Source organism: Tupaia chinensis, unplaced genomic scaffold, assembly GCF_000334495.1.
Source record: "Tupaia chinensis unplaced genomic scaffold, TupChi_1.0 Scaffold143584_1, whole genome shotgun sequence".
NCBI classification, from domain to species: Eukaryota; Metazoa; Chordata; class Mammalia; order Scandentia; family Tupaiidae; genus Tupaia; species Tupaia belangeri.
Genome location: NW_006203430.1, coordinates 7,314,019 through 7,326,869, shown reverse-complemented (window position 1 = coordinate 7,326,869; position 12,851 = coordinate 7,314,019). Strand labels below are relative to the sequence as shown.

At 40.6% G+C, this 12,851-nt stretch overlaps 1 protein-coding gene across 2 annotated transcripts in view; it reads left to right on the top strand.

The window, feature by feature from the left end:
- The window catches only part of PTPN2 (protein tyrosine phosphatase non-receptor type 2), a 121,722-nt gene that overhangs the window by 90,867 nt on the left and 18,004 nt on the right, over positions 1 to 12,851 (top strand). For both annotated transcript variants that reach the window (XM_006164058.3, XM_027766496.1), the window contains exon 7: positions 3,037 to 3,189. In XM_006164058.3, the coding sequence (XP_006164120.1) occupies positions 3,037 to 3,189 (153 nt within the window). The remainder of the gene's footprint in view (positions 1 to 3,036; positions 3,190 to 12,851) is intronic.

Below are 12,851 nucleotides of genomic sequence, written 5' to 3'. Positions count from 1 at the left end.
TTCCCTACCAATCATTCCCAGCCCCAACCCTGGCACAGGCTTAGGCCTTTTCTTCCCTTTATAGTATGTTCATTTTCCCTTATTGTAGACTCAAACCCACCAATAATACTTTCTGCCTTGATTTATTGACCAGAGAGGAACGGAGTGAGAGAGACAGAGAGAGAGAGAGAGAGAGAGAAAGCGAGAATGCAATCATCAGGTTCAGGACTCAAACTATAGTCAGTCATGTGGAAGTCCAATATCCTTAACCACCATGCCACCTGCCAGCCCCTGCCTTGATTTTCATATCACCTAGTCCTTGAGTATTTTCTGTAGTTTTATATCTTGCTTTCTTGGGTTTGTTTTAAGATTACCAGTATCTTGGGAAATTTACTAGACTGATAGTCTTAACCTTGACTTTAATCCCCTGTCTTGTCCTACCTTCCTCTAAAAGTCCCTTATCTAACTCTGAAAGCTTACCTTTGAGGCTGGTCCATTAGCTTAATGATTAAGGGAGCTGGATCCCATATGGCTATGACCATGGTTTGAGTCCCAACTCTGGAAGCTTGAAAAGCATGCTTAGCACATGCACATATGTGCTTAAGATCCTGACAAGATGGAGAAGTGAAGGAGAAGAGATTGCAGCATGACCATCTCTCTCTGTCTCTTTCTTTAGCAAGTGTATGTACCTCTGGCAATTAAATGAAATTTAGCTTCGGAACCAGCAGTTGACATGGTGGTTGAGGCACTGGGCTCTCACATGGCCTACCACAGTTCAAGTCCCAGACCTGGCAGCTTGCTCTCTGAGATCTCTCTCTTGTGAGTGCATGTGCCCTATACCAAACTTAAAATATTAGTAAATAAAATTAAATTAGTCTTTTAAAAAAAGAAACAGGGTTTTTTTTATTGCACTTGACTCAGTATTCTTATGCATTGTGATATGCCTGCTAGAACAAGGTAGGTTCTAAGATGAATTAATATGATGAGGTTCGTGGTAGATGCATATTTTAACTGGGATTTTGATAACTGAGTGATGTTCTTTGTAAAACATATCAGATATTGTGGGACCAGCAGATGACATAATGGTTACATCACTAGACTTCCATGTAGTCGACCACAGTTTGAGTCCCAGACCTGGCAGCTTAAAACTCAGGCTGGGCGCATGTGTGTATATGCCCAAAATCCTGAAAGGAGAAGGGATTGCAGTGTGGCCATCTCCCTTGGGAGATGATATCTCACTTTCTGTCTCTCTGATGAATGCATGTACCCCATAGCACAAATCTCTTTTAAAAAAATTTTTTTATGATACTATAACAATAATGAAAGCTGTAAATCAGGAATGATGAAATCTTAGCCCTTTTAATGTATTACTTTACCACTCAACCTATCTGCAATATGCTTCAATCAAAAACTGGAATGTTTGGGCTAGCAGGTGGCATGGTCAAGTCACTGGATTCCCACATGGCCAACCGTGGCTTAAGTATTCAACCTGGCAGCTTGCTTTCTCACTTCCCTCTCTCTCTCTTTCTTTCTGTCTCTTTCTGTTGAGCACATATGCCCTATAGCAAATGAATAATAATAATTTAGAAACATTAAATAATTCCCAAAAAATTGGATTGCTACATTAAAGTGAATTTAGTCATGTTTAAAAATACTAATGTTGGGGCCAGCAGGTGGGATGGTGGTTAAGGCGCTGGGACATTGACTTGCTTTCTTTCTTTCCCTCTCTGATCAAATTAAAATAAATTAATGAATAAATAAAATTAAACAATTCTTTAAAAAAAAAATCTGACGTCTTGGCCAGCTTAAAACTCACACTGGATGCATGTGCGTATGTGCCCAAAATCCTGAGAGGAGAATGGAGAAAGGATTGCAGAAATCATCCCTTGGAAGGTGATTTCTTGTTTTCTGTCCCTCTGTCTCACAGGTGAGCACATGTGTCCTATCCACGTGAGCAAAAATATCTCTCAGAAGAAAAAAAAATACTAGGGCCAGCAGGTGGTGTGGTGGTTAAAGGCACTGGACTCCCACGTGACTGACCATGGGTCAAGTCCTGGACCTGCCAGCTTGCCTCCTCACTTTCTGTCTCTGTCTCTCTTTTTGTCCCTCTCTGGTCAGATTAAAATAAATAAATAAATAAAGTTAAATAAAATAATTCTTAAAAGAATACTGATGTAGTTAATGTTGACTATTAAAATTGAGTTGGGGCCAGTAGGTGGCATAGTGGTTAAGGCACTGGACCCCCATATGACCAACCGCTGTTTGAGTCCCACACCTGGTGGCTTAAAAAATCACACCAAGTATATGTGTGCTTTTGGCCCCAGAGGTGTGGCCTCTCCCCCAAGCTGTGATTTCTCACTTTCTCTCTCTGTCTCTGTCTGTCTCTCATATGTGTGCCAGTGCACATGCCCTATGACAAATCCTAAGAAGAAAAACTGGGTTTTGCATTTGTATCCATGCCCTGCCAGCCACTATTTCAAATATTTCTTCTTTTTCGATTGAGTTAGTTATAATATCATATCAGTAGTTCCTAACTGAAACAGTAAGTAGCTCAACAGTGTTACCATGGCTCTAGGCTTTCTGTCTTTCTTTTCTACTATCTTTAAATGGCAACTATACATCCAGACATCACGACTGTAGTCCAGACATGAAGAAGGTGGAAGGGCAATGGGAAAAAAGGTTTACTCCTCCCCAGACCTTTACAGAAACAATAAACAAGAACTAATCCCAATGATTTGCTTTTATATTAACCAGAACTGGTCATAAATCCTTCCTTACTGTCCGAAGTGAACAAAAGTGACAATGATCAATTTGGAATCTTATTATGAATCAGCTACAAAATCAGACCTCCTCCATCTTCTACTTGCTCTGTTGGAGTACAGAGAGGATGTGTGGATTGGGATAGTTGTTGTGTACATAACAGTTACAGCTACAGTGTTAAATTATCTTGTGTTCTTGAGGAGCAAATGCACAGCAAAAAATCTTAGCAATGATCCGTTATTGCATGTTTCTGTGAATAATGATAAAAGAATTGCCTTATTTTTACCTTTTTTGCAGATGGAAAAGGGAGATGATATTAACATTAAACAAGTGTTACTGAATATGAGAAAATATCGAATGGGACTTATTCAGACACCCGATCAACTCAGATTCTCATATATGGCTATAATAGAAGGAGCAAAGTATATAAAGGGAGATTCAAATATACAGGTAATCTTTTCTTGGGGGAGAATAATACCTGTTTGTTAAATACAGCTCTCATCAAATAACTGTACTCCATTTGGGCTCTTTTTTTTTTTTTTTGAGAGATTTTTTGCTATACAATGTGTGCACTCACTGGAGATAGCCACACTGCAATACCATCTCTATTCTTCTGGGTTCTTAGGCATGGGTGCGTGCATGCACGCACACACACACACACACACGCCTGGCATGATTGTGAAGCCAGGGTTCAGGGCTCAAACTATGGTCGCCCACGTGGGAGTTCAGCAGTGTAACCACTGTGCCCATCTGCTGATCTCTGGCCTGTTATCCTCTTCTTTCTGAAATGCATACTTGTAATCATGTAAATCCAGCGGGCTATCATAGAATCATAAAATATAAACTCCTCATGTATACTTCAAGCCTTTGTACTACTTGAAAGCCCTAGTGAGAACAAGATTTCATTTAACAAACTGAAATTTTCACATAAGGGGGGTAAAGTGAAGCATTTAACAACTGAACTTAAACCAGAAAATTTAGATCCTTTTGCCCCATTAAAAACTTGACAAAGATTGCCAGCATATGGCATGGAGGTTAAGGAGCCCGCTGCCATATAGCCAACTGTGTGGTTCGAGTCTTGGACCTGGTGATTTGAGAGGCACACTGGGCATGTGTGCATGTGTACCCGAAATCCCAAAAGAAGAATGGATTGTGGCACTGCCATTTCTCCTGGGGGGCAGTTCTCACTTGGACTCTGTCTCTTATGTAATATTTAGTTTACATAATATTTTATTTTATTTTTTAACAATGAGAAACTTACATACTTATGGTAGACCTAATAAAATACCAGTAAAATGGTATGTTTTTCTGGTTGGTGGCTTTGTTCTCATGAAGATATTATTTTTAAATAACTATTTTATTTAACTTTATTTATCTATCTTTTATTTTGACAAGAGAAGGATAGAGCAAGAGAGAGAGAGGGAAAGTGAAAAAGTAAGCCACCAGGTCTGAGATTCGAACTGCAGTCGGCCATGTGGGAGTCCAGCACCCTTGACCACCACACCACCTGCTGGCCCCTCATAAAGATACTTTTTTTTGTTTGCACATTTACAGAAGCTAAGTTCAAAGATTTGATTGTCAGAAATCTGTATTACCTAGTAAGGTAAACTATAAAGTAGAAACGGAAGTTAATGGCAGACTACCCTTTCTCGTCTGGTCTAGTCATGTAGTATTGGACATAAGTAGATGCTGTTGGGTGGCTGAAAAAGTCACGACTTACTTTTTTATGTTGTTTTTTTTTTAATGCAAAAATGCATCATGACTTTTCCAGCAGCGCAATACAAATCAGCAGATGGTGCGAATAGATAGGCTCTCTTTTTGTTACGTTTCTCATATGTGAACACGTTTGCTAATTTTTGTGACTACTGGCCGATACAGGAATATTCTGTCTTTTAGAACCTAGCTCAGATCATTAGTGTCATGATGGAATAAATCTAAGTAGTTGAGACTTGGGTAGATTTCAAAGACTTGTTTAAGATACCCTAAGGTATTTTGTTTATTAATACCTAACTTTTTTTTGGTTTTGCTTTGTATTAATTTAACTATTTAAGCCTAATTTTGTTGTGTCTATCAATAGTATTTATACAGTTTTATTTAAATTTTTTTTTCAGTTCTTTAAGCAGCATTAAAGAAAACTTTTAATGAAGAAAAACATTAGGTGACTCACTGAAACTGCTCACTATGTAGAAAATTAAACCCATGAAGCACTCAATCCTACTTCAGAAGCCAGAGCTTGGAAAGATTGGCTTGGCTGGGATCACTTTCACAGTATTAATGATTTAGATAAACTAAAAGCTATCTCAGATGTTTTGGGTTAGGAAAATTTCTTTATTTATTATTTTATTTTAATCTCAGTGAGCTTCACCAACTTAAATCTGGAATTTAAAAAGAAAGCTAAGGGACTAGTAGATGGCATAGCAGTTATGTCAGTGGACTCCAACATGGCAAACTGCGGTTCGAGTCCCAGACCAGGTGACTTGAAAATCCTATTAAGCCCACATGCATGTGTGCCCAAGAACCAGGAGGAGAAGGGTTAGGGTGTGGCCATATACTCCCTTGGCGGGGTGATTTCTCACTTTCCCTCTCCCTGTCTCTCTCTCTCTCCCAAGTGCATGCGTCCTAAGGCAAAAACCTCTTTAAAAAAAAAAGAAACCAAGAAACAAAGCTAAATACCTAAACTTTTCCCATACACATTTGCAACTTATTTGTTGCCTTTCATTGCTTATTTTCTGGTTATAATTAGATAATATTTTTTTTTAGGGAAATGGAATTATTTAATATTTAATGGTAGGGAAATGTATTTTTCTTTAGATACTGTCTTTCCCTCTACTTTAAAATTTTTTTTTCGAAGTTTTGTTTCTTTAGTTTTAGAATATATGCTTACTTACTCTGAGACTCTTTCACTACAAAGATAGGTTTTTCCGGACATACTTTTTGTGGAGTATTTAGTCTGACAGTGCAGTTTATGATTAGGAAGAGTGATTTGTCTCAATTTATCTGGTATGTTGTAATCATCAGACTCTTAATTTTTTTTGTTTGTTTTCTTGGGTTTTGTGTGTATGTGTGTGTGTTTTTGTTTTTGCTTTTGCTTTTTAATTTGACCAGAGAGGAATGGGGGAGGGGGAAGAGAGTGGCGAGAAAGCAAGCCACTAGCTCCAGGACTTGAACCACAGTCAGCCATCCATGTGGGAGTCCAGTGCCCTTAACCATCACACCACCTGCCAGCCCCCTAGACTCTCAACTTCACAACGTTCTTTTTTCCCGTGCTCCAGATAGAACCTTGGAAATACTCCTGTATCTTTTAGGTGTTCAGATTCAGAAAAGATATTACCTATTCCAAGGAATTAATTTCTGCAGAGGTCCTAGCAAGGTACTAGTGATAGATGTGGTGCTTTGATACTTTGTTGTTGTTTTACAAATAATTAACAAATACATGTTAGCTATTAAAGAATTCAAAGAATGTAGAAATATATAATGTTCAAAGTGTAAGTCCTCATTAACTCAGTCCATATTAGTAACCATTTTGGCATGTATCTTGTCTTAGTCCCTCTTGCTGCCATGGCAAAAATACCTTAAACAGGATAATTTATAAGCAAGCAAAATTTATTGCTTACAGTTTTGGGGGCTGGGAAGTCCAAGATCACGTGACACCAGCAGATTTGGTATTTGGTGAGGGCTCATTTCTCAACGTGGTGCATTTTATGTATATCTGCACGGTAGAAGGGGCAAATGAGCTCTTAGGACTCTTCTACAGTACTAATCCCATTTGTGAAGAAGGCACCCATGACCCAGTGATCTCCTAAAGTTCCCCCTCTGAATACTACCACACAGTGGGGATTAGTTTTCACCATGAATTTTGAGGGTATGTGTTTAGATCATAGTATATGTATTCATTTAGGAATGTGGTTTTTATAGTGGATCTGTTTATTTTTCATAAATATCGTTTTCCTCCAAATACTGTATATTGTACACATGCTCTAGATAAGCTTTTCTTTTTGTTTTTCTCCTCTCGTGGTAGAACTTTACCGTCCAACACTATAGCTATTAATCACATGTACCGTTGAATTCTTTAGATGTGACTAGTCTTGGCTTGCCCCATAAGCTCATTGTTCAGGGAGCTGGATCCTACAGGGCTGACTGCAGTTTGAATCCTGGTCCCAGAACCCTGAAAAACACATCAGGCACATGTTCATGTATTCCCCAAATCCAGCAGGATGGAGATATGGAAGAGAAAGCATTGTAGTATGACTACACTCTGTTAGGAAAAAATAGATAAGTGTTGTTTAGCCTCCTTGCATTTAGAGATATTCCAGCTGTCTTGTTATTATTGGTGTCTCATTTTAATTTTGTTTTAAGAGAGAGATTTTAGTTGTAGGGCATGTGTGCTGGCCAGAGAGATATAGAGAAAGACAGAAAGTGAGATGGGGGGCTGGGCTGCAATCCCTTCTCCTTTCTCTTGGGATCTTGGGCATGCATGCACATGTAGCTGGGCGTGAGTTTTAAACCACTGGGTCCACGACTCTAACCATGTTGACTACATGGGAATCCAGCAACATAACCATTGTGCCATCTGCTAGTCCCCATATGATAGTTTTTATGGCCCAAATCATAGTCAACCTTCATGAATGTTTCATGTGACCTTATATTCTGCTGTTAATGGATAAAGTGTTCTATAGAGCACTTCAATTAAACTTTTCTCGGGATCTTGGGCATACATGCACATGCGCCCAGTGTGAGTTTAAACTGTCAGGTCTGGGACTTGCCACCAGGTCCAGTCCACTACGTGGGAGTCCAGTGATATAACCTTTATGCCATTTGCTCATTTGCTGTTCCCATTTCCTACCTTCGTTTTTTGGGTCTTTTTGTTTTTTTGTCTCATTTTTTGTTTTTTAAGAATTATTGGGGCTGGTAGGGTGGGCGGGTGGTAAGGCAGCTGGACTCCCACCTGGCTGACTGGTTTGAGTCTCGGACCTGGCAGCTTGCTTTCTCACTTTCCTTCTTTCTCTCTCTAACTCTCTCTGGTCAACTTCAAAAAAATAAAAATGAAATAACGAATCATTTTATTTAACTTTATTATTATTATTATTTTCCAGTTTGATCAGACAGAGAGGGAAAGTGAGAAAGCAAGCCAGGTTCAGGACTTGAACCATGGTCAGCTATGTGGGAGTCCAGCACCTTTAACCACCATGCCACCTGCCAGCCCCGTCCTTCCTACCTAATTTTGATTAATGTTAGTACAATATATTTTTTCTCCATTTACTTTTTTTTTTGTATTGCCAGAGGGTATATGCACTATGCCAGAGAAGCAAAGGGAGAAGAAAGAGCAAGCCCTCCCCACCCCCCATTGGGGTATGGTCACACTGCAGTTTATTTCTACTCCATTCCCCCTTCCATCGGATTTTGGGGATGCATACCCACGTACCTGTTATGTTTTTCAAGCCACCAGTCTGGGGTTCTAACCCCATTTGGCCATGTGGGATCCAGCTAGCTCCCTTAACTGCTAGGCTATGGGCAAGCCCTCTATACTTTTAATCTGTACATTTCTTTATTTTAAAAGTGAGTTTCTTATAAATATTTAATCATGTCATGCTTTTTTTTTTTTAATCTACTTTGAGAATCTATGACTATTTTTTTTATTTTGGATTTTCATTTGACCAGAGAGAGGCACAGAGAGAGAGAGTGCACATGAGAAATCAAGCCACCAGGTCCAGTACTCAAACTGTGATCAGCCATGTGGGAGTGTTCAGCATCTTAACCACCATGCCACCTGCTGGTCCCAATCTTTGACTTTTAAAAGGTATATTTAGATCATCGAGGCTCAAGATGGCTCATAGATGGATTTTATCTACCATTTTGTAACTGTTTTGTTTTTTTTTTTTGCCATAAGGTGTGTATGCTAGCTGGAGAGAGAGGGAAGAAAAAGATAAAGTGAGAAAGCACGCCATAGGGGGTATGGCCATACCACAATCTCTTCTTGGGACTTTGGGCACATATGCACACATACCTGGCATGTTTTTTCAAACTGCGACTCCAAGACTAGAACCATGCAATCAGCCATATGGGATCTAGTTTCCTTAACCACACGCCACCTGGCTGGCCCCTGTTTTCCATTACTTACCCATTTTTTTAATTTGTATTTCCATCTTCTAATTTTTTTATACTGTTTGTGGTTCTAAATGAGCATCTTATATGATTCCACTTTGTTCTCCTTTCTTAGAGGAACTGTTTCTGCCCAGAAATACTTGACCCATGTAATTCTTCAAATGGTAGCTTTTCTCAGTGGGGTCATCTGTCTTCACTGTTGGTCTTATTTTAGATTTATTTGATGCTAATGGTATTTTCATTATTGATACAGTTTTCTTTCCTCTGAAGATTTCTTGCATATATGAATATAAAGTGATTTATGGGGTCTTAGTGGTGGGAGTGCTATCTCTGTCTCTTGCTCATGGAAGATATAAATAAACTTTTTAAAGTGATTTAGGACCTATAGGGACTTTATTGTATATCAGTAAATATTTAATGAATATCATTATTATCATATAGCATATGTTCATTACAGAAAATTTCTAATGACTTTGACCTACCTAGATAAATAGATAATTTCTGGTTACCTCTTGGCACAAAGCTGAGTATAGACGTAGTTGCTAGCAGGACCAGCAGTTAGTCTAATGGCTATGTCACTGGACTCCCTTGTAGCCAACCATAGTTCGAGTCCTGGACCTGGTGGCTTAAACTCATACTGGGCACGTGTGCGTGTGTGTCCAAGATCCCAAGAGGAGAATGGAGGAGAAGGGATTGCGGCGTGGCCATCCCCCGTGGAGGGAGATTTCTCGCTTTCTGTCTCTCTGTCTCTCTCTGTCTTTCTGGCAAGTGCACACACCCTATAACAAAAACCTCTCCAAAAAAAAAAAAAAAAGTAGTAGTTGCTGGTATTACCACATATTTCTTGGTAAACTCCCAGTCTTGATGACAGTAAGCCTCCCAGAGTAAATCATCTAGTTTAGTAATTCAGAAGTGATGTAAGAGTTGTAGTTGGCAGTTTGATACTATTAATAAAGTATTAAATGTACATGTAAAGTTTTAATACATTACAGTGGGTTTCAAGTTTAATGGTCTCGTTTTACTACTCTTTAAGGTACTCTCTTCAGTGTCAACAAATGGGTGGGTTTGGGGTTCCATTGGTATGTGGGGTGTGGATCTAGCAGCATGTGACATGTGAGATATGGTTCAGCATGAGTATAGAAATAGAAAGATTAAATTGTACCAGTCTTCAGAATGAGCTCTCGTATGAGGTCGTGTTTAGTGACATGTAAGTCCTTGCTTGACTTTACTAGTCAGGTGTGACAAACTCAGGCAAGTACCTTGAGAGTCCCTGCCCACTTGTATGTCATGGGGAAGACAAAGGTGAATGCAGTCATTGCACAGAGACAAAATGACATTATGGGGGGGGTATTTTAATTCACTAGCATTGGCGCTCTCTTTTTTCCACTTTGCTGAGTGCTTTTCCTGTTGATAATTCAGAATTTGTTGCATATTCTGGGAATTGTTTCGGTAAGACTTGATTTTTGGCATCATCTCATATTGACATTGAATAGTGTCCAAGTATAAGGCCAAGTTCTGTAACTATGTCTCTGTGAAGAATAGAAACTTCAAGAAATGACCAGTGTAAATTCTGAAGACTAGTATTTCTAGTACCTTCTTTCTTCCTTTTTTTTTTTTTTTGAAGAGGTTCTTGCTGTAGGGTGTGTACACTCGCCAGAAAGACAGAGAGAGACAGAAAGCAAGGAATCACCCCTCCTCCCCCCCACCCAGGGAGGAAGACCATGCCGCAATCCCTTCTCCTCCATTCTTTTCTCAAGATCTTGGGCACACACACCCAGCGTGAGTTTATACCATCAGGCCCAGGACTTGAACTGTGGTCGACTACATGGGAGTCCAGTGAGGTAGCCATTACGCCAACTGCTGGTCCCATCTGTTGGGTACTTTCTTTTTTTTTTTTTTTTTTTATTTTCACTGTAGAGCGCGTGCGCTCGCCAGACAGAGAGAGACATAGAGACAGAAAGCAAGAAATCACCCCCCGGGGGGGATGGTCACGCCGCAATCCCTTCTCCTCCATTCTCCTCTCGGGATCTTGGGCACGCACGCACACGCGCCCGACGTGAGTTTTAAGCCACCGGGTCCGGGACACGAACCGCGGTCGACTACGTGGGAGTCCAGCGACATAGCCATTACGCTAACTGCTGGTTCCCTGTTGGGTACTTTCTTAAACTGTCCAGTATTTGAAATTGGTGAGGTTTCCAGAGACATAGATCTTTAAAAGGGCTTGAACTTCTGACTGTACTATGCATTGGCTGCATAGTCTTGGGAAAGTTACCTAAATTCTCTCTAGCTATCATCTCATCTGTAGAAGGAAGGTAGTGAGAGTAGCAGCAGCAGCTATCATGTTATTTTGAGGATCAAGAAGTGTTAGAATATAGGTGGCCTTAGAATGTGTTTAAATAAGTATCTTGTTTACCCTAGGTTTTCACTTCTGTCTTCTTTAATAAAAAATTATATTTGGACCAAGTAAAAAAAAACTTGAATTAAGAGCCCAGTGACAATGGTACAGGCAGTAGGGTGGCACTATGCAATCCTGGAGCCTCATAGAAGACAGGATTTCGGTTCCCAGGGGAACCCAAAACACACTGGATAGGTGCACATGCACCCATGACCCTGGGCTACCTGGAAGGCTGGGGCAAGAGGAGATTGCAGTATGATGAGAACCTATCGAGGGTGCCCCCTTTAAGAAATGCAATTAATAAACTTTTTAAAAATTCACACTTTACAACAAAGGAAGCGGGACGAGCAGATGGTGTAATGGTTAGTTACATCAGTGGACTCCCAGTTGTCAACCGCGGTTCGAGTCCAGACCTGGTAGCTTAAACTTAGTGCCGGGAATGTGTGCGCGTGAGTGCCCAAGATCCCAAGAAGAGAACGGATTGCAGTGTAGCCGTCCTCCCTAGGGGGTGATTTCTCACTTTCTGTCTCTCTGCCAAGAGCATATGCCCTATAGCAGAAATCTCTCTCACATTAAAAAAAAAAAGAAGAAGCAAAAATTGATGCCGTCAATTGAAAATGTCTTACTCTTATGGTCTATTAGGTCATTGGGAAAGTCATGACATATTTGTTTTTCTGTGCAAAAATGCATCATGACTTTACTGACATCCCAATAGTTCCTAAACTATTCATTTCTTCCTAGACATAGTTGAGCCCTGTCCAGGCTCAGGCTGGTTCATTTCTAGCCCACAGCTGCTCCTGATACTCAGGGCATCATTTCTTCACCGTCTGCTGCCTGTCCAGCCTTACTGCTCAGGCTCAGGCTCTCCGCATTCTTTTTTTTTTTTTTTTTTTTTTGAGAGGTTTTTGCTATAGGGCAAATGCTCTCATCAGAGAGAGAGAGGGAAACAGAGAGACAGAAAGCGAGAAATCACCCCCCAGGGGGGATGGCCATGCCTCAGTCCCTTCTCCATTCTCTCGGGATCTTGGGCACGCATGCACACGCACCTGTCCTGCATTTTAGACGTTATGCTAGGCTCTTCACATGCTATCTCATTAATTAGCAGTCTTCCAAGCTAGGTAATGACATCCTTTTTCATAGAGGAAGAAACTGAATCTTGCTTTTTGCTGTTATCTCCTCTGAGATCCAGGCATGCTGTAGGACGTTTCCCAAGCTCAGTGGTGGCCTAGCCACCTGGAGCTGCTAGTTTAGCTATCATGACAACCAAAGTAAAGTTCTTTGGCATCATAGGAACCTACTTGGAGATTTCATTGTTGGTTCTCCCTTACTCTGGACAATTGCAAGAACAAGAAAAGGTACCAGAGTTCATTCAGGTGCCATCTTGGTCCCTGCATCAGTGTTACATATCTGTGCATTGGGACTGGATCAAGAAGTCAAGATAGGGGAACCAGCAGTTAGCATAATGGCTATGTCGCTGGACTCCCACGTAGTCGACCGCGGTTCGTGTCCCGGACCCGGTGGCTTAAAACTCACGCCGGGCGCGTGTGCGTGCGTGCCCAAGATCCCGAGAGGAGAATGGAGGAGAAGGGATTGCGGCGTGACCATCCCCCCTGGG